Consider the following 26,906-nt stretch of genomic DNA (forward strand, 5'->3'; position numbering starts at 1 on the left):
TCGATGCGCCGAGCGCCCACACTACGCTGCTCTGCGGGACGCCAGCACTGCACACCAGGCCTGGGTCTGCACACACCAGCCCACAGGCCGCAGGTTCCTTCATGGTGGGATGGTCGTACATCTTATGTGTTCCACAAGACAGCACCGGAGCACACACAGAACACATCTTGACCAACAAATAAAACCAAAATTTCACCCAAATAATCATCATGATGCTACTCACTTACTCATACCTTCTATAGTCTGAGAGAATAAACCAAGCTAACATCTCCTTATTTACCCCTAAGTCAGAAAAGAGAAAGTCTAGGCGGGATTTCCACCCTGTAAAAAAGAGTAAGACACTCAAGGGCCTCTGAGAACCCATCCCATCTGCAGAATCTGGTGCCCCAACTTATCTACCCCAGGGCCTGTGTGCTAAAGTCGGCCCAGCTCAACGTTCCAAGACACGGGGATTTCACAGGCCGGTTAAGTTCTTTTCTTTTTTTTCCCCCCCCCCCCCCCAATATATTTATTTATTTATTTATTTTCTCTTTGGCTGCATTGGATCTTTGTTGCTGCACGCAGGCTTTCTCTTGTTGAGGTGAGCGGGGGCTACTCTTCGTTGCAGTGCACAGGCTTCTCATTGCGGTGGCTTTTCTTGTTGCGGAGCACGGGCTCTAGGTGTGCGGGCTTCAATAGTTGTGGCACACGGGCTTAATTGCTCCATGGCATGTGGGATCTTCCCGGACCAGGGATCGAACCCGTGTCGCTTGCACTGGCAGGCAGATTCTTAACCACTGCGCCACCAGCGAAGTCCCAAGTTCTTTTCTTTTAATTTAGAAAACTAACAGGGTTGCCAACTTTTTCACTCTCCCAAGCCAGGAGGAGGGAGGGAGGGAAAGAGAGAGAAAGAAAAGCAAACACAAAGGGGCTTCCCAAAAATAAATTAATTAAATTAAATTTTTAAAAAAGGAGGAAAGGATAAACTGTCATCTACAATCACCTTCAATTCAGACAACAATGGCTTTTCCAATATCAAAAGAAGAAAGCCATAATATCAGGATTGAGGATCATGTCTTACTTTAAAAAAAATACAGTTTTAAGAAAAGCTCACCTTTGCTCATCTCACCAATATTACATACAGACCAGCATCTGAGAACCTCTATTTACATTACCATTGACACCTGAAATAAAAATAGGTTACTCTCAAAGTCATTCACTTAGATTGACTGTGTGCCTCACTAGCTCACACCGAGGCCATTAAACCAAGAATCTCTCGTGTAGCAACATTTCTGTGCTTCCGTGCATTTTAAGAAATACGTAATCTCATCAGTGGCATCCCTTAAAGAGTTCATAGCAATGGTATTGGTTTAGGCGCAGCTAATTTCACTAACTAAGGAACTGGTTTAAACTGGTTCTAGAACTGTTACTCAGGTAATACTGCATAGTTCTTTTCCAAACGTTTCAAGATGACTCTACTTTCTTTTTTAATATTTACTTATTTATCCATTCATTCATTCATTTTTGGCTGCGTTGGATCTTAGTTCCGGCACTCAGGACTTTTCGTTGCGGCGAGCAGGCTACACTCTGGTTGTGGCGTGTGGGCTTAGTTGCCCCGCAGCATGTGGAATCTTAGTTCCCCAACCAGGGATCGAACCCGTGTCCCCTGCATTGGAAGGCGGATTCTTAACCACTGGACCACCAGGGAAGTCCCTTCCAAACGTTTCTTGTATCCCAACAACTATGCACTACTCTCCAAAAGGATGCTAGCATCCTCTTAATTGGCCCTCACCTACAGGCAGGCTAATTTTCCTTCCCTAGATGACCCAGAGGCCCGCCACTGACAGCACATCTTTAGAACAAGCTACTGGCTCACAGAACTGGCGTGTTGACTTGAGACGTCTCTGGTTATATGTGAGATGCAACACAGCACAAGGATTCCCATCACATCCGGACAACAGCCTCCACAGTCTGTCTAGAATGCCAAGCAAAGTATTACCAGCACCTTCTAGACTCTTATCCAACAGCCAAATGAGAGGAACTTCAAGTTCCTCTTGAACTACCTCTTCATTTACTTCTTCTGGTTAGTATAACCATCGGACACAAGGCAGCTTCCAGAGAAATGCTGTCCATACGATCATGCAGGTCCTTGGACAGAGCCCTTCAGAAAAAAACATTCTGCAGTAGAGACTGTTGCTAAGAGAAAATGAGAATCTGAAATGCAGCCTACACCTGTCTGACCAATTGCTTTTTAAAAGATTCACAACCGAGGTCCTGGCTCTGCTGTGTGACCTGACCTCTTGTGCCCTGGCGTCCTCACCTGTAAACGGGGGACCAGGAGCGCCGTCCACGTAGAGCTGCTGTGAGGCTGAACTGAGCTACCCCATGAAGAGCCCAGAACAGGGGCTGGCACACTTTCTCCTCAGTCTCCTGACTGCAAAGGAGAGAAGGAAACAGAGACAAGGTCACCTTGCCACAGAGCACGGGCTCACTTGCTCATGGGAGCTGACCGTGAGCCTCTCCCGGTGCCACCTTCAAGTGGCATCACACTGGTAGCTCACGTTGGACATGACAGAAGCATTAGCACCGTAGAAATCGACAAATGCTACAAGCCAGGAGGTTTTTGTGCTTTTGTTTGGTTTTTGGTTTTGACTTAAAAATTTTTTTTTATTATTATTTTTATTGTTGGCTGCATTGGATCTTCCTTCCTGCACACAGGCTTTCTCCAGTTGCAGCGAGCGGGGGCTACTCTTCATTGCGATGCGCAGGCTTCTCATCCTGGTGGCTTCTCTTGTTGTGCAGCACGGGCTCTAGGCGCGTGGGCTTCAGTGGTTGCAGCACGTGAGCTCAGTAGTTGCAGCACTCGAGCACTAGAGCACGTGGGCTTCAGTAATTGCGGCACGCGGGCTCTAGAGCGCAGGCTCAGTAGTTGTGGCTCACAGGCTTAGTTGCTCTGGGGCATGTGGGATCTTCCTGGACCAGGGATAAAACCTGTGTCCCCCACACTGGCAGGCGGACTCTTAACCACTGCACCACCATGGAAGCCCCGTGGCCAGGAGGTTTTTGACTCTCCCAGAGAGCCAGATATTAAACATTTACCAACACACCACTGGAATTCTATTGGTCTGGAAAAAAGCGACAATGTGAATCCATGGAGAGCAGCGGATACTTGCACAATCAGTCAAACAACAAACAAGACCATGTCTATACTGGGCACAGTCCACTGGGGGTGGCGGGGGGGCGGACCAAAAAGAAGGGTGTGGGGTGGGAGGAACAGGTGAATAAAAATCTAAAATCAGAAGTGAAAAGAACAGCCACAGGACGCCCCTCGTGGCGCAGTGGTTAAGAATCCACCTGCTAATGCAGGGGACGTGGCGGAGCAACTAAGTCCGTGTGCCACAACTACTGAGCCCATGTGCCACAACTACTGAAGCCTGTGCACCTAGAGCCCGTGCTCCACAACAAGAGAAGCCACTGCAATGAGAAGCCCACACACCACAACGAAGAGTAGTGCCCGCTCTCCGCAACTAGAGAAAACCCGTGCACAGCAACGAAGACCTGTGCAGCCAAAAATAAATAAATAAATATATTTAAAATAAGTAAATACAAATAAAGAGTATGCTTATTTAATAGTCTGTTTCTTTTTTTAAAATACTTATTTATTTACTTTTTGGCTGCGCCGGGTCTTAGTTGCTGCACGAGGGATATTTAGTTGCAGCATGCAGACTTCTTAGTTGCGGCATGCAAACTCTTAGTTGCAGCATGCATGTGGGATCTAGTTCCCCGACAAGGGATCAGAACCTGGGCCCCCCTGCACTGGGAGCATGGAGTCCTACCACTGGACCACTGGGGAGGTCCCAATAGTCTGTTTCTGATAATCCCCAAATCTAAAATCTTGGGAGGGTTGTTTCTACTGGTTTTCATGCATGGTGCCTTATTCCCTTGTGTGCTTGTCCAGTTTTGTCTGTGTGCTAATCAACATCCTTAAAAAATAGTCATAGGTGTTTTCTGCATTTTAGGATGATGGTAACTTCCTCCAGAGAGGTTTTATGTTCGGTCCCATTGCTGCCTGAAGGCATTACCAAACCAGAAAACCTTAACTTCATGCTTCATTTCCCTGAGCTACGAAGTAATATGAACCTGGGCTACAAATCCTCCCAAAGGCCGATCCACAGCCATAACTCTCCCCCTTTTCTCCTGCTACATTTAGTAAAAAGCTGGGGGCAAAGATGGAGTTAGGCAGGTACGCTTCTAGCTCACCCTGCCTCTGAGGGTACAGACTTTCAGAGCCCATTTAATATGAGGAGGGCCCCTTTTAGGTTCTCTACCTTGAGAGGACTTCACTTCAGAGGCCGGCAAGGACTCAGAAATCAAAGCCCCACTTTGTCCAAATCAGCAAATGTCCTTAAGGCAAAGGCAGATTCCATCCTATGGTGTTTAAATTACCTTTCTGGGTTCTTCCTTTGTTATATTTTGGTTTAAAACTTCCTTGCAATATTGTCAGTCTTTCTGATTGTTTTCTTTTCTTTTTTTTTTTTCTCTTTGGCTGCATTGGGTCTTCGTTACTGCATGCAGGCTTTTCTCTAATTGCGGAGAGCGGGGGCTACTCTTTGTTGCAGTGCACGGGCTTTTTATTGCAGCAGCTTCTCCTGTTGTGGAGCACGGGCTCTAGGCGCTCGGGCTTCAGTACTTGTAGCTCACGGGCTCTAGAGCACAGGCTCAGTAGTTGCGGCACCCAGGCTCAGCTGCTCCATGGCATGTGGGATCTTCCCGGACCAGGGCTCGAACCCGTGTCCCCTGCATTGGCAGGTGGATTCCCAACCACTGCGCCACCAGGGAAGCCCTTGATTTTTTTCTTTAATCCAACAATTTTAATTGTTTTCCACAGCATGGGGGATGGGAGGATAGCAGGTAGTCCAAATAATCTAGCCTAACAATTACCAAATACATAAAAACACCGATGTTTTTCTGTAAAATATACCTGATACACAATTCTATACTGAAGTTTATATTCTCTCATCACTTTGAGGACTTACTCCACTCTCTAGTGGCCTCTATTCATGCTAATGACACATCCGTTGTCAACCTAACAGACACTCCTTTGTAGGTAATCTCTCTTTTACCTCTGGCTTAAGGTCTTTTTGTCTTTGTTGTTATACAATTTCAGTGCATGGCTGTGGGTTTCCTTTTACTTATACTGTTTAGGACATAGTGTGCTTCCTAAATCTACAGATTTCTCTCTCATTAGTTTCTGAAAAGTCAACACTATTAACACTTTGAATAACGCCTCTCTTCCTTCTCCCTACTTTTCCATCCTGGGATTCCAACTACACAGTCACAGCACACTTTTATCCTACCCTCCACTTAGCTAGTCTCACTTTCCATCTCCCATCTCTCAATGCTGCACACTGGATAATTTCTTCACGTATATATTCCAGTTCACTAATTCTGCCTTCAGCCATGTTTAATTTATTTAATTCACATATATTGTTTTTAATTTCAACTTATTTTTCATTTCTGAAAGTTCTACTTGGAATCATTTTGATACCTTGGTCTTCATTACTAATTTTTATTCTATTTTGTATTTCTTCAAAAATTTCATACATTATTATATATACTGCATCTGATTATCCAATACCTGCAGACCTTGGGGTATCTAATTCTGCCAACTCCTCACAATGGTGTGTGCCCTGAATATAGAATGAAGCTTGCTTAAACGTAATCTACAGAAATCCCGAGGGCCTACACTGAGTATGCTTTGCTCTGAAAAGGATTTATCTTCTCTTCAGCAAGGAACAAAAGAGTGCTATCATAATACTCACTGTTTCTTTTCTTTTCTTTTTCTCTTTTGGCTTTTGAAGAGTTAGCTTAATTTTTAAGCACCGAAGTGCTCCCGGGAAGTTGTACCTACTGTAATTTATCCAGCATCTAATCAGATTGCAATGGGCAAACCTTTTAGGGGCATCTACTACAGCTGGAGGCACAAGCCCCTCCCCCCCTTTTCAGCTTCTACTTGGAATGTGTTCTGATGGCGGCCATAACACATATAAGCCTATCTCACCTATTCCCCACGGGTGAGACACGGCATGTTCCTCACTACACATGCATGACTGTCCCTGTTTTATTTGGATTACCCTTTGGCTTGGAGAGACCAAGTAACTTTTCCACAACACAGCATCTCAAAACCAGACACAGGAGGGTCAAGAATCCCTAGAAGTCAGGACACTATATGCACATCTTCAAAACTAAAATTCGTGTTGTCATCCATCTTCGAATGTCCCCTTATACAGTATATTTGCATAAATTACACAATAAAACAGAATCAAAAACAATTATCTCACCTTCTGGGGAAACTCCTTGTTTAAATTTTGTATTTAGGCAAAATATAAAAACATCTGGGATTTTCTCTTGGAGTATATGCAACTTGAAGAAAAATTGTTTCATTCAGTAGACTTATAATCTCTTCACCTGAAAAATAAGAGGAAAAAAACTTATTTTAAGTTCTACTTCTGTAAAGTTAACTCACCAAAATGATAGGGAAAAGGAAAACAAAAATCATTAGCTTTACTCAGTATTTAAATTATCAGAACATTTCATGATTAAGGATCTAAAAACTCCCTTGTCCATGCCTGTTCTACAGACATTGGTACCAATGATACACACCCACTTTAAATCTGGTTAACTAACTCAATGGTTGGAATTTAAGGACATGAGAAGGATCTCTGTGAAGTTGTCTAGTTTCATGCCGATACACTATAACTATCAAGAGACACATATCCTGGTCACAAGATGACTGGACGGCTCACTGATGATCCATCACAACTTCTAGAAGAAAAGTGCTCCAAAGTGCTCCAGATGTGATCCCTAACACCATTGCCAAATAACGTGACTAGCGCTCCTTGGCGAAAGGACTGACTTCAAGGCATGCAACAAAAAACACAGACCAGGGGGCTTCCCTGGTGGCGCAGTGGTTAAGAATCCGCCTGCCAATGCAGGGGACACGGGTTCGAGCCCTGGCCTGGGAAGATCCCACATGCCGCGGAGCAACTAAGCCCGTGCGCTACAACTACTGAAGCCCATGCGCCTAGAGCCCGTGCTCTGCAACAAGAGAAGCCACCGCAATGAGAAGCCTACGCGCCACAACAAAGAGTAGCCCCAGCTCACCACAACTAGAGAAAACCTGCGTGCAGCAACGAAGAACCAATGCAGCCAAAAAAATTAAAAAATAAAATAAACAAATTTATTTTAAAAAAAACAACAACACAGACCAGCAGAGCACAGGACTGTTCGTTCTGTATTTGCATGGAAGTCATGATTTTACCTTTTTCTAAAAACTTAATTTTTTTTTAATTTATTTTTTTGGCCGCGTTGGGTCTTCGTTGCTGTGCGCGGGCTTTCTCTAGTTGCGGCGAGTGGGGGCTACTCTTCGCTGCGGTGCGCGGGCTTCTCATTGCAGTTGGCTTCTCGTTGCGGAGCATGGGCTCTAGGCGTGCAGGCTTCAGCAGTTGTGGTTTGCAGGCTCTAGAGCGCAGGCTCAGCAGTTGTGGCGCACGGGCGTAGTTGCTCCGTGGCATGTGGGATCTTCCCGGACCAGGGCTCGAACCCGTGTCCCCTGCACTGGCAGGTGGATTCTTAACCACTGTGCCACCAGGGAAGCCCAATGATTTTACCTTTTGAAAATTATACTTTAGCAATAGGAGGGGTGACTGTTCTAGAATATAAGAGCCCTAAGAGACCTAATCATCAAATATAATATTTAGATCTTGTTTGGGTCCAATTAAAATGAATCAACTCAAAGAGTATATTTTTGAAGCTATTGGGGAAATCTGAATATGGACTGGTATTAGATGGTATTAAGGAATTACTGTAAATCTCTTAGTTGTAAAAGTGACATGACCACTATGTTTTTAAAAATAAAAACTTCCCTTATCTGTTAGAGAGAAAAAGTGAAGTATTCATGGGTGAAATGACATTATTTCTTGGATTTACTTTTAAAACACTCCACCGAAACACAAGAACCAAACACAAGAACCAAACAAATTTTAAAAGTGTAAGAGAGAGGGCTTCCCTGGTGGCGCAGTGGTTGAGAGTCCGCCTGCCAATGCAGGGGACACGGGTTCGTGCCCTGGTCTGGGAGGATCCCACATGCCGCGGAGCGGCTGGGCCCGTGAGCCATGGCCGCTGAGCCTGCGCGTCCGGAGCCTGTGCTCCGCAACGGGAGAGGCCACAACAGTGAGAGGCCCGCATACCGCAAAAAAAAAAAAAAAAAAAAAAAAAAGTGTAAGAGAGATATTACTCAGCCATAAAAAGAAACGAAATTGAGTTATCTGTAGTGAGGTGGATGGACCTAGAGTCTGTCATACAGAGTGAAGTAAGTCAGAAAGAGAAAAACAAATACCACATACTAACACATATATATGGAATCTAAAAAGAAAAATGGTTCTGAAGAACCTAGGGGCAGGGCAGGAATAAAGACACAGACGTAGAGAATGGACTTAAGGATATGGGGAGGGGGAAGGGTAAGCTGGGACGAAGTTAGAGAATGGCACTGACATATATACACTACCAAACGTAAAATAGATAGCTACTGGGAAGCAGCTGCATGGCACGGGGAGATAATAAGCTCAGTGCTTTGTGACCATCTAGAGGGGTGGGATAAGGAGGGTGAGAGGGAGACGCAAGAGGGAGGGGATGTGGGGATATACGTATGCATGTAGCTGATTCACTTTATTATACAGCAGAAACTAACACAACACTGTAAAGCAATTATACTCCAATAATGATGTTTTTTAAAAAAATAGACAGTTCACAACATTAAAAAAAAAGTATGAGAGAAAAAGGGACAGATTAAAAAATAATAATAATAACTGGCAAAGTACCAATCACTGATAAAGCTGGGAGATGAGTGCGTGGGTGTTCATTATGTTTTCTGTACATTTGTGTAGTTTAAAATTTCATATAAAAGTCAAGCAAAAAAAAAGGCACTCGAAGTTGTGCTACTAAGCCAGGAATAAGTCAGTGTTATCTCCTAAAATAGGAAAATCTTTTTACATCTGTGAAACGGAACAAAGGAAACTTCCTTTACAATAGAGTCAGGAGGCCAGAAGGGGAGCCCTCACCCACTGCTACTCAGCCTCAACCACAGACCCCCATGGAGGAAGGTTTCCCGTTTGCCCAGCAACTCAGCCAGTGAGAAACCATCACCACCCTGAACTCTCACTTTCCTCCAATGGACTTTTGTTCAAAATAGCCCCTACCAACCTCCTCCTTTTTCTCTACGAAGTAACCTTCCTCTGCTTTGTTCGTGAGACTTGCCTATGGCTTTCGCTATCGCTTGCTTGTGCTGAATTGCAACTCTCTGCTATTCCCAAAGAAACCCATTTTGCTGGTAAAATAACTGGCTGTTTTACTTTTAAAGTTGGCACAGCTAACATTTCAAAATTATTAAGCTAAATAATTCAACATTGGCTTTTCAGCACTTTATACAGTTTCAAAATAAGGAAGTATCTCTGTAAGGGCCCTAAGACCTCTACATTCTGACTTTGAACCAGTGCTTCTATACCATACATGTTCTTGACCAATTCTACTTAGTCTGAGCTGGAGGAAACCCGAAGCAGCCGGGACATCACGGCAGACACGCAGCCAGGGAATGAGTGACACCTTCTCCTCAGGGGGCACAAATTCTGAGCATCCTCCCCGTGCTTGCACTCCCTGGCAGCGTCACCCTCTCCCACGTCCTCCCACTGCAGGTACGAGCGTTCTGTCACCAGTGTCCTCCAGCCCAGACCCCGCGGGTTCTTCTTCTCAGCAGGCCCTCAGGATCTCATTCTGTAGCCTGGTTCTCCTGTGACACCCTTCTCCCAAGCCCTATCCCCACCTCCTTCCCCAAATACATGAATTCCCTTCATGTCCACCCAGGTAAGGCCACCTCTGCTCTCCCACCCAGGCATCCCGAACTAGAAAGGGGTCAGCATTCTCATAGGTCCCATCACTATCTTCTATGCTTCCTAATACCTTCATTCAAATACCTGTTTTTGATACTTTTGCTTCTGGCCAAGACGAAATAACAGGGACGAGATTTACAAATTAAATGGTTTTCAAGACACTGGCTATCCTGCAGTGTCGAACAGTGATCCCTGACAGGAGGGAAACAAGAGGAGCCCTTTAACTGCCCAGCCTCCTGCCTGACAAGTAGTTCTGGGTAACAGCAGAGACACCAGGTGGGGTCCAGCAGTCCCCCGAGGCGAAGAAACAGCACTGGGAGTCCAGGAAGGCCAAGGCGCTAGAGTCCACAGGCAGAGCACTGGAAGGGACAGAGTCGTAGACAGCGCTGAGGATCTGCGGGCTCCAGCCAGGTACTGATCAACGGAAGTGTGTAAGAAAGGCATCCAAGCCAGGGATTAGTGGGAACCACCCTCCAATTTCACACGGGGCCAAGGAGAGTTACTCTTCCTCCCAGTCACAGTGGAAAATTTCCTAACTTCGGGGCACTGGACAAAGTACTCAGTAGACTCTTGCCTCAGCGGTGGGGCAAAGTGACTCAACACCGGACTCAACGTTACTCTGGTCCCACCTAACAAAGCCTAAAAGCCAGACCCACAGAATCAAACTGTTTCTGAGTAATTTAACAACATTCCAGAACAAAGGTCAAGAATATTTATAGAAATACAAAAATACCCAGCATCCAACAAGATAAAAGTCACAGTGTCTTGGCATCCAATCAAAAATGACCAGACATGCAAGGAAGCAGGAAAACACAAACCATAATCAACCTAGAAACGACACAGATCATAAAATTAATAGACAAGGACAGTTAAGCAGCTGTTGTAACCGTACTCCGTATGTTCAAAAACCTAGAGGAAATATTAGACATGTTAGAGACATGAAAGATATACGAAGACCCAAACAGAATCATAAATATACTCTTAATCCAAAAAAAGGCAGAAAAAGAGGAAAAGGGAACAGAGAGCACACTGCCAGCCTCGACACCAGGCCACGTTAAGTGGGGCCACCACTCAACACAGTCTCAGTTCTCTTTCCTCATCCCCACCCACCTCCCCAACCACACCAGCACCCACTGCTTCTTAAATATGCTGCTTCTTAAATACAGCTGACACCTTGGCACCTGGGTCCCCTCTGCCTAGAAAACCCTTCGTCACATCTTCCTACCTGGCAAATTCCTGTCTGCTCCTCAAGTCCGAAATTCACCAAAAACCACTTCTGTCAGGTCACTGAGTCCTTCCTCAGTGCTCTCACAAGAGCACTTCCAGAGAATCAACACACTATAATTATCTAGTTTTACATATCTTTATTTATTCTGAATTATGAAAAAATTTAAAATATAAAAAGGTCCAAAGAATATAACAAATATCCGTGTATTGGGATTTAATAAATGTTACCATTTGCTCACATATGCCACCTACTTTAAAAAAAATAGTTTCTAATACACTGAAGAATTGACAACCTATTCAACTCCCTTCATCCACAGAGATAATCATTAATTCGCAGTATCCATAACTTCATTCTTTTACTACTTACATAACTATAAGTAATGCATTATTTTAAGAGTATATTTAGGACTTCCCTGGTGGCACAGTGGTTAAGAATCCACCTGCCAACGCAGGGGACACAGGTTCGAGCCCTGGTCCGGGAAGATCCCAAACACCACGGAGCAACTAAGCCCGTGCGCCACAACTACTGAGCCTGCGCTCCACAGCCCGCATGCCACAACTACTGAAGCCCACATGCCTAGAGCCCGTGCTCCACAACAAGAGAAGCCACCACAATGAAAAGCCCGTGCACCACAACGCAGAGTAGCCCCAGCTCAACACAACTAGAGAAAGCCCGCGTGTGGCAACGAAGACCCAATGCAGCCAAAATAAATAAATTAATTAATTTTAAAAAATAAAAACAAGTATTTGGAGGTACTGGAGACCAATCAAGAACATGCAGAAACTGGAGGGAACACGATCTCTGTCAGAAGGAGAGCAAGGAGGAAAGAGGCCAGAGTTCAGGGCTACCAGCATGGCTGAAAATCAAACAGGAAAATCAGAAAAGGGAGCCCCTCCAAACCTACATTAAATTCCTCCCAAATCCTTGGCTGACTCCTAAACAGCATGTGGTGGGATGAGACACCAAGAAACCAAGCAGAAAAATAGGTCAAACTCAAAGAAATAGAGAGCAGAAAAGAGGCCATGGGGCAGGGGGGTGCAGGGAGAGGTTGGTAAAAGGGAGCAAACATTCAGCTATAAGATGAAGAAGGTCTGAGGATCGGATATAAGAATATGGTGATTGGGCTTCCCTGGTGGCGCAGTGGTTGAGAGTCCGCCTGCCGATGCAGGGGACACGGGTTCGTGCCCCGGTCCAGGAAGATCCCACATGCCACGGAGCAGCTGGGCCCGTGAGCCATGGCCGCTGAGCCTGCGCGTCCGGAGCCTGTGCTCCGCAACGGGAGAGGCCACAACAGTGAGAGGCCCACATACCGCAAAAAAAAAAAAAAAAAAAAAAAAAAAAGAATATGGTGACTACAGTTAATAACAATGCATTGAAATCGGCTATGACGAAGCTTAATTGTTATCACCAAATGTACATGTGTATGTTTATATATGTAGCTCTAGCTGTGACAATTAACTAGTTAATTGTATACTTGCAACAAATCATCACGATATACTTTAAATATCTGAAAACAGCTATGTGAGGTGAAAGACCTGAGCCAAGATTCAGCAACCATCCAGTACAGTGGAGACAGACCCTGGAGTTTAAGTTCTGCCAAAGTAGAAAGGTTTCCTATTAAAACCCCAGAAAGGCCATGCCTTAGGAGTAAAAACAATGTTCCAGAATTAAAAGCTATGCCCTAAAACTTAGTAAAAAGCCAAAACAGATCTACCCTAGAAAAGCTCCTACAGGATGGAGATCATCTTCCAGTCATTTAACAGCCTGCCCTAACAAAACTCAACACTCTTTAAGGAAAGATAGCCTAAAACAGAGTTTCTAGAGTATACTATCTACAATGTCCATTTTGCAATAAAAAATTATTACACGTGCAAAGAAGAAAAATATTACCCATGATCAAGAGAAAAAACAATCTACAGGAACCAAAAATGACCATACATTGGAACTGGCTGATGAAAATGTCAAAACAGCAATTATAAATATTTTTTAAAATTTTAGGAAAAGGGAACAGAAGAAATGAACAGGTGGAGAATACTAGCAGGGAAATGCAAACTTGAAAGAAGAACCAAAAGGAAATTCTGGAACTGAAAAATACAGTATCTGAGGGCTTCCCTGGTGGCACAGTGGTTGAGAGTCCACCTGCCGATGCAGGGGACACGGGTTCGTGCCCCGGTCCAGGAAGATCCCACATGCCGTGGAGCGGCTGGGCCCGTGAGCCATGGCCGCTGAGCCTGCGCGTCTGGAGCCTGTGCTCCGCAATGGGAGAGGCCACAACAGTGAGGGGCCCGCGTACCGCAAAATAAATAAATAAATAAATACAGTATCTGAAATTAAAATGTCACTGGACGGAATTAATAACCTAATGAGCACAAAGAAAAGCAGGGAATTTGAAAACAGATGAAAAGAAAATATACAAATGTAAACAAAGAGAGAAAGAAGAACTTTGAAAATACCAACACGTTCGAAACCTGTGGGACAACATCAAACAATCTAAAATAGTTATCACTGGAGGGACTTCCCTGGTGGTCCAGTGGGTAAGACTCCACATGTCTAATGCAGGGGGCCCGGGTTCAATGGGGCCCAGGTTCAATCCCTGGCTAGGGAACTAGATCCTACATGCACGCCACAACTAAGAGTTTGAATACTGCAACTAAGAGTCCACAGGCTGCAACTAAAAAAAAAAAAAAAAAAAAATCCTGTGTGCTGCAACTAAGACCCAGAGCAGCCTAAATAAATAAATAAATATTAAAATAAAATAAAATATATTTTATTTTATTGGAGTCCCGAGAGAAGACAGATGATGAGGCAAAAGAATTATTTATGAGGCAATGGCCAAAAAGTTTCCAAAGTTGATTAAATACATCAATCCACAGATCCAAGAAAGATAAACACTAAAACAGCACGCCTAGAAGATTATAGCCAAATTGAAAAGTTTTTAATAAAGAATTTATTTAATAAAAATAAATATACATCTTAAACACAGCAGGAAAAAGTGTATCAGGTAAACAAAAGTAAAAATGATAGCTGATCCCCCATCTGAAACAACAGAAACTAAAAGACAACAGAATAACTTTTTCAAAGTGCTGGGGAAAAAAGCTGTCAACCTAGAATTATCCAGCAAAAATATCCTTCAAAACTGAAGGGCAAATGAAGACTTTTTCAGACAAACAAAAGTTGAGTGATTCTGTCCCCAGTATACCCACAACATGCAAAATACTGAAGGAAGTGCTTCAAGCCAAAGGAATAGGATCCCATACAGAAATCCAATCTACAAAAAGAAATGAAGACCTTCCCAACTCACTCTCTGGGGCCGGTAATACCCTGATACCAAAACAAAAGATATCATACGGGAGGGACTTCCCTGGCGGCATAGTGGTTAAGAATCCACCTGCCAACACAGGTTCAAGCCCTAGTCTGGGAAGATCCCACATGCCCCGGAGCAGCTAAGCCCATGCGCCACAACTACTGAGCCTGTGCTCTAGAGCCCGCAAGCCACAACTACTGAGCTCGTGAGCCACAACTACTGAAGCCTACGTGCCTAGAGCCTGTGCTCCACAACAAGAGAAGCCACCGACCGCAATGAAAAGTCCACGCACCGCAACGAGGAGTAGCCCCCACTCGCCGCAACTAGAGAAAGCCCACGCACAGCAACAAAGACCCAACACAGCCAAAAATAAATAAAAAATTTTTTTTAAAAAAGGTATCATACGGGGAAAAAAGGTCATACACAAATATCACATGAATATATATAATATATGCAAAAATCCTTAACAAAACACTAGTAAACCAAATCTAGCCACTTTTTTTTTTTTTTTTTTTTTGCGGTATGCGGGTCTCTCACTGTTGTGGCCTCTCCCGTTGCGGAGCACAGGCTCTGGACACGCAGGCTCAGCGGCCATGACTCACAGGCCCAGCCGCTCCGCGGCACGTGGGATCTTCCCGGACCAGAGCACGAACCCGTGTCCCCTGCATCAGCAGGTGGACTCTCAACCACTGCGCCACCAGGGAAGCCCTAGCCACTTTTTTTTGTTTTGTTTTTTGGCTGTGCCACACGGCATGTGGGATCTTAGTTCCCTGACCAGGTCGAACCCGTGCCCCCTGCAAAGGAAGCGCGGAGCCCGAACCACTGGACTGCCAGGGAATTCCCCCTCAGCCACATTTAAAAAGGATTATACACCCCACACTAAGGGGATTTATCCTAAGAATGAAAAATTGCTTTAACATCTGAAAATTAATTAATACAACGCATCATATTGATAGGATAAAGGACAGAAACCAAATAATCATCCCAACAAATGTAGAAAAGGCATTTGACAAACTCCAACACCCCTTCATGGTAAAAACTTTCCATAAAATAGAACCAGAAAGCAACCTCCTCAACCAATGAAGATCCACTATCACCACTTCCATTCAACATTGTATTAGAGGTTCTAGCTGGTACTACAAAGAAAAACAAATAAAAGGCATAGTAACTGGAAAGAAAAACTGTCTTTATTCACAGATGATATGATTATATAGACAGAAAACACAAGAAATATACAAACCTACCATGAGAACTGATAAGTGAATTGAGCAAAGTTGTAAGGTACATGGTAAGTATTCATAAACCAACTGTGTTTTTGTACATTAAGTAGTTCAGGGACTTCCCTGGTGGTCCAGTGGGCAAGACTCCGAGCTCCCAATGCAGGGGGCCCGGGTTTGATCCCTGGTCGGGGAACTAGATCCCTCATGCATGCCACAACTAAGAATCCACATGCCGCAACTAAGAAGCCCGCATGCTGCAACTAAAAGATCCCGCATGTCGCGACTAAGATGCCACGTGCCACAATTAAGACCCGGTGCAGCCAAAATAAAATAAATAAATAAATATTTTTAAAAATACTTATTAAAAAAACAAGTAGTTGAAAAACAATATTAAAATATTTTAAATAACATCAAAAATATCAAGTACCTACAAACATACTTAACGAAAAAAGTGTACTTTTCACACTGAAAATTACAAAACGTTGCTGAGAAAAATTAAGGAAAATTTAAATAAATGGAGAGATATACCATTTGCACAGAAGACTCAAAGTTAGTAACTCAATTCTAAGTGATCTATAGATTCAACGTAATCCCAACCGCAGTCGGCACGACGGGCTTTCCATCATGGAAGCACGGCCCAGTTTGTCCGTAACCTCACAGAGAAGGCCCTGGCGCTGGTCAGCGCTGCTGTGACTTACTCGAAGCCTCGACTGGCCACATTTTGGCACTATGTCAAGGTTGAGCTGGTTCCTCCAACCCCTGCTGAGATCCCTACAGCTATTCAAAGCTTGAAAAAAATTATCAATAGTGCTCAAACCGGTAGCTTCAAACAGCTAACAGTTCAGGAAGCTCTACTGAATGGTTTGGTGGCCACTGAGATGTGGATGTGGTTTTATGTTGGCGAGATCATAGGCAAGCGTGGCATCATTGGCTATGTTTGAAGACCAATCTTTGCTTTGTTATTTGGGTGTTCTTGGACCATGTGTAAGCAGACTTCTACTTGAATAAAATAAGACAATGTGCCAAAATCAGTGTTTTCTCTGTCAAGCACTACATGAAAAGTCACAATTTTTCTTGATATTAAGTTGGGTTGTCTTTTGCTTTAATACATTAATACAGCTCTAAATCCATGTCTTTGCTTAGCCTGCTATTGAAAAGGATAGATATGAATATACCAACCTGGTACATGTATATATGAGGATAGCATTTTACTTTGAAGGGTTGAAATAAACATTTAAGCTTAATTTTAGAAAAGCTGGGGAAAGGCTTTGAGAAAACAAGAACTTGTTCCAGTAGGAGAAAAATAATACCATGTGCCAAACATGGTATATACTACTTAAATCACCTAGTATAAAGAATACAATTTGGACTGTTTTTTTTTTAATTTTTATTTATTTATTTATGGCTGTGTTGGGTCTTCGTTTCTGTGCGAGGGCTTTCTCTAGTTGTGGCAAACGGGGGCCACTCTTCATCGTGGTGCTCAGGGCTCTCACTGTCGCGGCCTCTCTTGTTGCAGAGCACGGGCTCCAGATGCGCAGGCTCAGTAATTGTGGCTCACAGGCCCAGTCGCTCCGCGGCATGTCCCAGACCAGGGCTCGAACCCATGTCCCCGGCATCGGCAGGCAGATTCTCAACCACTGCGCCACCACGGAAGCCCCTGGACTGTTTTTCTTTGCTAAAATCATAGAAAGACCCCTTGGACAACAGCTGTGTCTGTAAATGTAGGGGTACTTTTTGTCAATTTGAATATAGCTTCCCCAAAAGAGACCAGCCACGTGATATTCTGTGTGTCTTTGTAACACCTTTAACACTAGGACAGAGAATGAAAGCAATGACCTATGTTTTCAATCTAATTTTGATATGTTATTAATCTCTTTTTCTTTAAAGACTTATCTTTACAAAAATAAAGTATCCTATAGATATTTAACAGGATTATAGTTTAGTAGCGTCCATGGGTCAAAATAGTATATTATGTCCTGAAATAAATACAAGTGATTGGTTAAAAAAAAAAAAAGTAATCCCAACCAAACTCCAGCAAAAATTCCTATCCAAATTGAAGAGCTTATTCTACAACTGGCAAGATAATTTTGCACAGGAATAAAGGTGGAGGTCTCACACTACCTGATTTACGGACTGACCATAAAATTACAGACATTAAGACAGCATGGTGTTGGCACAGGATAGAAATATAGACCAATGTAACATAACAAAAAGCCCAGAAATAAGCCTGCATACACATGTTCAATTAATTTACAACGAACGCTCCCATGCAATTTAAAGGAGGAAAAAGAGTTCTCAACAAACGATGCTAGAATGATTGTGTAACTCATACGGGGAAAAAAATGTACCCTTTTTCCACCTCACACAAAAAATCATGCAAGATAGATCATTCATAAAGGAGATCAGTATTTGCTTGGACGTGGAAGGGCAAAAAAGAGTGGGAAGGAGCGATCCAAAGGGGCATTAGGAAATTTGAGAAACGATGGATACATTCCCTACCTTGACTGTGGTGATGATTTCACAGGTGTACACATATGTCAAAACTTATAAAATTTTACACTTTAAACATGTGTAGTTTATTATACGTCATTTGTATCTCAATAAAGCTGTTTAAAAGAAAAAGAGCGGGACTTCCCTGGTGGTCCAGTGGTTAAGACCCCATGCTCCCAATGCAGAGGGCCTGGGTTTGATCCCTGGTCGGTGAACTAGATCCTGCATGCCGCAACTAAGAGCCCACGTGCCGCAGCCAAATAAATAAATAAATACAAGACCCGGCGCAGCCAAATAAATAAATACAAAAATAAATAAGTAAATATTTTTTAAAAAAATAAAAGAAAAAGAGGAATCATAAACCTGAATACAAAAGCTACCACTATAAAGCTTCTACAAAGACAAAACATCGGACAGTATCTTCACAATTCTGGTATAGGCACAATTGTCTTACAACACATAAAAACCGTAAAAATAAAATATTGACCAGTTTTGACTTCATCCAAATTAAAATTTTCTGCTCGTAAAAAAATACCATTGGGGGGACTTCCCTGTTGGTGCAGTGGTTAAGAATCCGCCTGCCGGGCTTCCCTGGTGGCGCAGTGGTTGTGAGTCCGCCTGCCGATGCAGGGGACACGGGTTCATGCCCTGGTCCGGGAAGATCCCACATGCCACGGAGCGGCTGGGCCCGTGAGCCACGGCCACTGAGCCTGCGCGTCCGGAGCCTGCGCTCCGCAACGGGAGAGGCCACAACGGTGAGAGGCCCGCGTACCGCAAAAAAAAAAAAAAAAAGAATCCGCTTGCCAATGCTGGGGACACAGGTTCGATCCCTGGTCCAGGAAGATCCCACATACTGCGGAGCAACTAAGCCTGTGTGCCACAACTACTGAGTCTGCACTCTATAGACCGTCACAACTACTGAGCCCACGTGCCACAACTACTGAAGCTCATGTACTCTGGGGCCCATGTGCCGCAACTACTGAGCCCGCATGCTGCAACTACTGAAGCCTGCACACCTAGGTCCTGTGCTTCGCAACAAAAGAAGCCATCACAATGAGGCAATGAGAAGCCCATGCACTGCAACAAAAAGTAGCACCCACTCACCACAACTAGAGAAAGCCCGTGCACGGCAACAAAGACCCAATACAGCCAAAAATAAATAAAAATTTTTTAAAAAAAGGATACCATCAAGAAACAAATAGGCAAACCACAAAATAGGAAACAACATTCACCCCTCACTTCCTCTCCTCCTCCCACTCCCTCATTGTATATGTATGTATGTACATACACACAAATATCATAAAGGACTTACAACCAGAATATTTTTTTGAATTCCTAAAACTGAATAATAAAGACAATCCAACAAAAAATAAAGACAATCCAACCAGAGTATTTTTTTGAATTCCTAAAACTGAATAATAAAGACAATCCAACAAAAAGTGGACAAAAGACCTGACGCTTCGCAGGAGATACACAAATGGTCAAAAAACGTATGAAAAGTTGCTCACCACTGTTATTAAAACCATAATGAAATACCACTACCACCTGAATTAAAAAGACTGACAATATCAAGAGTTGGTATGCATGTGGAGAAACTAGAACTCTCATACATTACTGATTGGAATATGAAATGGTACCAGTTTGGAAACACTGTTTAGCATTTTTTGTTTTGTTTTGTTTTTTAAATTTATTTGGCTGCACTGGGTCTCTGTTGCTGTGCATGGGCTTTCTCTAGTTGCGGTGAGCGGGGGCTACTCTTCATTGCGGTGTGCAGGCTTCTCATTGCGGTGGCTTCTCTTGTTGTGGAGCATGGGCTCTAAGTGTGCAGGCTTCAGCAGTTGTGGCACGCAGGCTCAGCAGTTGTGGCTCTTGGGCTCTAGAGTGCAGGCTTAGTAGTGGCACACGGGCTTAGTTGCTCCATGGCATGTGGGAATCTTCCCAGACCAGGGCTCGAACCCATGTCCCCTGCATTGGCAGGCAGATTCTTAACCACTGTGCCACCAGGGAAGTCCCTGTTTGGCATTTTCTAAAAACAAATTAAACATATATCTATACTATGACCCAGCAATTCCACTCCTAGATATTTACTCAAAAGATATAACATATGTCCACAAAAGAATGTACAATAAACTCAGTGACTTTACTCACAACAGCTAAAAAGTGAAAGCAACCCAAATGTCTATCAATAAGAAAAATATTTTCACACAAAGGAATACTACTCAAACTATAAAACTATAGACACAGGCATCAAAATCAATAAATTTCAAAAACATCTGAGTAAAAGACAGACACAAAAGAGCATGTACTTTATGACTCCATTTACATGACGTTCAAGGATGTGCAAAATTAATCTGTAAAAATAGAAATCAGAACAATTGTTGCCTTGCGATTTTGAAGGATGGCTTTAATACCTGAAAAGGGACACAAAGAAAAACTTTTAGGGATGACAGAAATGTTCTATATCTTGATATGAGTGACGGACACACGGGTGTATACATTTGTTAAAATTCATCAAACTTATATACTTAGGATCTGTACTTTGCATTGGGTGTAAAATACTCTTCAATAATTTTTAAATGGTGGAATCTTTTTAAAGAAATAAAAGATTGCACATTCTGTGTTAAAAAGAGAGCTGCTTGCTGTATATGGACATGACATGATTTCCAAGAGGAAGAGGATAGCTGATGGACAGGGTGAGAATGATACACATTTTGGTGTCCTTTGAATTTTATGCTGAGTTCAGATTACCATGTGCATAACCACCCATTGGAGTCTGACCACATGAGTTGAGTCCTGGCTCTCCCATTTATTTACTGCTACCCTTGGGTACATTACTTGTTTGTGCCTCAGTGTTCTCACGTGAATATTAACAGGAATATTAAGAGTAATGACCTCATTAACTTGTTTTTAAGAATTAAATGGACTTCTCTGGCGGTCCAGTGGTTAAGGCTCCGGGCTTCCAATGCAGCAGGCGCAGGTTCGATCCCTGGGAGGGGAACTAAGAGCCCACGTGCCGCATGGCATGGCCAAAAAAAAAAAAAAAAAATTAAATGATTACTGGGTTAGATGTCAAAATATAGAATTTAGCACTGGTTTTCACTCTCTGGTCTATAGTAAATTCTGCACAAGACACGTACTCACTTTACGTCAAAATGTTATGTCTCATGAAAATACAAAGCTAACAAAAGGTAAAGCACTTTGTTCTTAAAAAAAAAAATCAGGAATTCCCTGGCTGTCCGGTGGTTAAGACTTGGACTTTCACTGCCGTGGACCCAGGTTCAATCCCTGGTCAGGGAACTAAGATATCACAAGGCGCGGTGCGGCCAAAAAAAAAAAAAAGTAAAAAAGATTAAATGAGGCACTTTAGTTTTTTTAATGAGCTACTTTAAAAAGTGGCTGGACTTGTTTTTGTAAATGAAGTTTTATTGGAACACATACGTGCACGAACACCAAATTGCCTAAAACATAATCGATTACCGTTATTATTCAAAAATGTAAAAACAGTACTTCAAAAGTTAGCCTTTTCCTTAACCAAAAGAAAAAGGGGAGGAGAGGCTTGAATCAGCCAGCCTGGGATGCAAATCCTGGCTCTATCACTTGTTTGTTGTGTATCTTAGTTTCTTCATCTATAAAACAGTAAAATAATAGTTCCTATAGCCTAGGGTTCCTGTGAGGATTAAATAATTCATATTAAGCATTTAAGACAGCAGCACACAATAAATGATCAAAGTGTTCTGCTGCGTGTGTGTGCAAACAAACAGCCATTTCCTAGGGTTCAAACATTATCCTGTGCTGAGGTCGTACACCTGCAGCCTGACCTCTCCTCTGGGCTCCAGATTCTTCTGCGAGATTCCTTCTCCCTAACTACCCTTTAACTTGTCAGACTTCTCCCACTACTTTCAGCCACAAGAAAGCCTTACTTTCCGCCTCCAACCTAAAACAACTCCCCTGCAACTGCCACCACCACCCCCAGCTTCCCCATCCACCCATCCAAAGTGCCCCAGTCCACCCATGTACGCCATCAATAAGCCCAGAAATCATCCCGAGTCCTCTCTTCCCCTCACACCCCTCTCCTAATCCATCAGCACGTCCCAATAGCCCTACCTCCAAAATCACTCCCTCAGCCGTCACCAAGGTCTAAACCACAAACACACTCACTCCCAACGCCTTGTCTCTCCCCCTCCTATTCAGGTGTTGATGGCCCTCCCCAACTCAATCTCCAGCCTGGGTCCCTCAAACTCAGACTCAACAGCCTGCAAGGAACAGCACGATTGGAAGGCCAATGCCCTAACCAAGGCTCTTGTGTGTCTCCCCCTTACCCTGGCCACATATCAGTCTTATCTAGGTTCCTGGAGGTCCACCTCAGGGCCTTTGCATGTGCTGCCCCCTCGGTCTAGACGTCTCTGTCCCTGACTCTTCTCATAGCCAGCTGCTTCTTGCCTTCCAGAGCTTAGCTGACGTGACAGTGTGAGATGCCAAAAGGGAAGAGAAGCCAGAAAGGAAGGGACATGAAGAAGAGGTGAACAGCTGAGAGAGCCAGTGAGGGCCTGGGCACTGAGAGGCCAAGGGCATGGCAGGAAGAGGCCATGGGGGGAGGTGACAGGTGGTGAAAGAGTAACATGCTGGAAAAGGCCCTAAGGACAAGACAGGTGGGTACAGGGACAAAATGGGGGAGGGGGTACCGTGAAATGCAGGAACTAAGCGGAAGTGACAGGCTGAACGAGCTGGTGGTGACAGGGCAGGGGGTCAGTACCAAAGTGGGAGCGGTCAGTAACAAGTGGGTGGACGATGCAGGTAGTTAGGCTGTAAGGACACAAAGCAGAAGTGGGGGTGTGTGGAAGACGTCACAGTGACGGTGGCAGGACATTCAATGGGCCCGTAAAGTACATGAGGGAAGGTGACAGGTGTGAAGGGAAGGGGTGATGGAGATGAGGGAAGAAATGGGGCTGTGAGCCGTAAGGGGGTGACAGAATGGGGGTAGGTGACTGGAGACACATGAGCTCACGTGGTAATGGAAAGGGGACAGTAGCAGGGAGAGGAGCCAGTGAGTGGACAAGGGGACTGATGACAGCGGGCAGTGGAGAGTCCCACATCGACAGGCAGCACACCGGCCCTGGAGGACACTGCGAGGCGTAGCACTGGCAGGTGGGTCAGGGCACTGCCGGGAAGGGTCCCTAACAGAGAGGCGTCAGGGAGGAAGCAGTGAGGAGGGGAGTGGGGACACCGACAACCTTGGGAGGACTGATGGGGGATCTCGCCTGGGGGGGCACTGATGTTGGGGGCACTGGCAGCACAGGGGGAGGAAGGACATTAGGGGGAGGTTACTGACAGGGAGGAGGGCACTTGGGGGGGTCACTGATGTGGGAGACACTGACTGGAAGGGCACCACAGGTGGGGGTGAACACCGCTTTGGGGGACTCCGAGGGGGTAAAGGAGGCGGGAGGGCACTGACATGGGGCACTAACGGAGTGGAGGTCACTGGTGCGGGTGGACCGTCACGGGAGACACTGGTGGTGGACACGGACACGACGTCACTGTCAGGGGTGGACGCCGTTGTAGAGGACACTGACGGGGCGGGCACTGACCTGGGGGACGCTGAGCTGGGGGACGCTGACAAGGGTGGGCGCCGACAAGGCGAGCATCACGGCGGCAGCGACGGGCGGGGCGTGGACGCTGACAAAGGGGTGGACACTGAGGGGTCAGCGACAGGCAGAGGGTGGACGCCGACATGAGGACACTGACGGGGTGGCCCCTCCGGGCCCGGCCAGCTAGTACCGCCGGCTCTGAGGGGCGGCCGCACTCACCTGCCCCGCGGGCTGGGCGTCGCGGCGGCTCCTCGGAGGCCCGGGTGGAGGCCAGGGCGCGGGCAGAGGCGAAGCCCGGGCGGCCTGGGGCGGGCCGCGCGCACATGGGCCCGGCCGGGCGAGGCGCCCACGGATACGGCGCCCAGAGACTCAGCCCGGCGGACCGGCGGCTCGGGACCGGATCGGGCCGCGGGCGGCGCTCCGGTCACTCCAAAATGGCGGTGGCGGCGGCCGGGCACGCGCACGCCGGGGGCGGGGCCTCGTGCGGGGGCTCGCGCTCGCAGTGGGGCGGGGCCTATAGGTGGGCGGGGCCCATGTTGAGCGGGGCCGCGCGGGGTGCGGCGGGCGCGGCTTCGTCCTCCGGTGGTCCTTCTGAGGTATCGCAAAATTTCTGCACGAGCGTTAAGTAAGTCTTGATGGGCTAATGCGTTTGCGGTGATACATTTTCTAACACAACATCGTCAACAGAACAACCCCTCCATAGGCCTGAAACGATTTGAGGGTCACACATCTGGGGCAGGGGTATCCCTGCTCCCTGGGAGCCTTCCTCTAAGGCTGAAGGCCTCTGCGACTGGGGCAGCTGGGTGTCTCCTGAGCACCTTGGGCACGTGGCGTGGACACGGCCAGAGCAACCGTGAGCAGTGGTCAGCTCTCCGTCCTCTCTACTACCCGGACTGGGAGCGTCGGAGCAGCAGCCACCAGACCCATGGTTTTTCCAGGTGCCCCCCAGGTTCTCGTAGTATTTTGCACATTAAAATATGTGCCCATTTGGCATTTGTCGGAGTTGTTTGACTCAATCAAACTGATCTCTAAAATGAGAATTGTTATTTCAGGTGGCAGCGTGAACCATGGGAGACGTTGGAAAAAGAAATGGAACACGTAAGGAACATCTAACGCTCTTGCCAGTCATCCCCTTACTGCCTCTCGGCTTCCAATGCACGTGGTCCATGGCGGAAACGGATCTGACCCCTGGCCATGCTGAGCCTTGGCGGCAGAGGGAGCGGGAGAGGTTGCGGGAGAAGGTTTGCTCCGGGGCTGCTCGGCGGGCGGGAGGCGCCTGCTTCCCCACGTCCGGCTCCTGCAGAGACAGCTTCCCCTGGACGTCTTCCCCAGGCAAACGGCAGGGCAGATTTCTGGCAAGTTCTGTAGGATGAACTTTCAGGAAGTGGGGATAAAAAAAGCGTCAAGCTCTCAACCGCGAATAGATTACAAGCCCTGCAAGCGCAGACCCCACCCCCAAGGCTGGAGGTGCGGTGGGTAGAGCTGCAGAACAGGGGCTCAGCGCTAGGAGTCCCAGTGCTTGAGATGCTCCCACTCGTTGTCCTGCTCTGAGTGCCTGCAACCCTCATCCTGATCGTGATGTTCTTCTGGGGTCAGCCAGGGCTCCTCCCCTCTCCCACCCCACCCTTGGTTCAGCCACACGTCCCTCAACTTCTAACTACAGCCAGCTCTCCTCCTGCAGCCCTGGTCCAGGTTTCTCTCACCTGACTCACAGCAGCAGCCTCCCAACAGGCTCCCTGCTTCTATCCTGCCACACTTGCTGGAGGCCAGCTTGTCGCAGTCAGCAGAGCACCCAGTGAAAAAAAGTCCAGGGCTTCCCTGGTGGCGCAGTGGTTGGGAGTCCGCCTGCCGATGCACGGGACGCGGGTTCGTGCCCCGGTCTGGGAGGATCCCACATGCCGCGGAGCGGCTGGGCCTGCGCATCCGGAGCCTGTGCTCCACAGTGGGAGAGGCCACAGCAGTGAGAGGCCCGCGTACCGCAAAAAAAAAAAAAAAAAGAACTCCAATCCCATCCCTTCCCCAGGGGCTCGCGTGTCACACAGCACGAAAGCCAGTCCTTACTGCCACCCACAGGTCCTACACAGGTGGGTCTCATTTGTGCTCTGCCCCTTGTTCTTCTAGCTCCAATCAGGAGACCCTCCTGCCGCAGGCCATTGAATGTGCATCCTGTCACACCCTCTAATTGTCCCCATGCAAACTGACCTCCTACATCTTACTCCATTGTCCCCTTCTCCATGAGGACTTCCCTGGCCTTCCTATTTCAAATCTCAAACCTACATACATGCATGCACAGACAGACATGCACATGGGCACACTCACAGCCCCTTTCCCTGTTTGGTTTTTCCTCCTTGTGTCAGTAGTCAGGGTTCAATGAGGGGACAGAGAGCACACAGTGACTTCAGAGAAAGTTTGATATAAAGATTACTGAGGGACTTCCCTGGTGGTGCAGTGGGTAAGACTCCATGCTCCCAGAGCAGGGGGCCCAGGTTCGATCCCTGGTCAAGGAACTAGATCCCACATGCATGCCGCAACCTAGAGTTCACATGCCACAACTAAGGAGCCTGCCTGCCGCAACTAAGACCTGGTGCAACCAAATAAGTAATTTTTTTAATTACTGATAACGGGATTAATTATAAAGGAGTAAAGAACTCTGTATTCAAGAAAGGACAAAACATTCCCTGCGAAATGCTTCTGGGATCCAGCTCCACTATTGCAGAGCAGGCAAAGAGAAGTGGATTTGGGGCTGAGGCAGTAAGTGGAAAATGGGCAGAGTCCGACCTTCTGGAAAGTCAGCTTCTGTATGCAGCCTTTCAAGCATATTTGAACTTCCATACAACAACAAAACAATGCTATGTTTTCACCTAACAATACGGTACATCCATCCTTATTGCAAGTGAAGAAATTCTCACTTTCCCCCAAATGAGCATATGTACAGTCCCAGCAGTCATTGTGTCTGTCACTGGCTACATTCATTACTCCTCAAATTCTGTCACTGTCCCACTGAATACTCTATTATGCTCTTAAAACTAAATAGTAGGGCTTCCCTGCTGGCACAGTGGTTAAAAATCCGCCTGCCAATGCAGGGGACACGGGTTCAAGCCCTGGTCTGGGAAGGTCCCACATGCCACGGAACAACTAAGCCTGTGCGCCACAACT

The 26,906-nt window shown here is 45.9% G+C and overlaps 2 protein-coding genes across 8 annotated transcripts in view; one reads left to right on the forward strand and one right to left on the reverse strand.

Annotated features, from left to right (window-relative positions):
- PPP6R2 (protein phosphatase 6 regulatory subunit 2) overlaps window positions 1–24,198 on the reverse strand; it is an 84,166-nt gene extending 59,968 nt beyond the window's left edge. For 6 of the 7 annotated variants that reach the window (XM_032647080.1, XM_032647079.1, XM_032647082.1 and 3 more), the window contains exons 1-3: window positions 23,970–24,198; window positions 6,321–6,447; window positions 2,300–2,413 (exon numbers count right to left, since the gene is read on the reverse strand). The gene's annotated coding sequence lies outside the window, so the exon portion shown is untranslated. The remainder of the gene's footprint in view (window positions 1–2,299; window positions 2,414–6,320; window positions 6,448–23,969) is intronic. The other variant, XM_032647076.1, reaches the window with a different exon arrangement.
- On the forward strand, window positions 16,269–17,082 carry LOC116760450 (ATP synthase subunit g, mitochondrial-like; the record flags this gene model as incomplete). The annotated part of the gene is made up of 1 exon (XM_032645299.1): window positions 16,269–17,082. A coding segment is annotated over one exon (348 nt), but the record flags the coding sequence as incomplete, so codon positions are not given.
- Window positions 24,199–26,906: the final 2,708 nt, after the last annotated feature.

This window comes from Phocoena sinus, chromosome 10 (genome assembly GCF_008692025.1).
Source record: "Phocoena sinus isolate mPhoSin1 chromosome 10, mPhoSin1.pri, whole genome shotgun sequence".
Lineage (NCBI taxonomy): Eukaryota > Metazoa > Chordata > Mammalia > Artiodactyla > Phocoenidae > Phocoena > Phocoena sinus.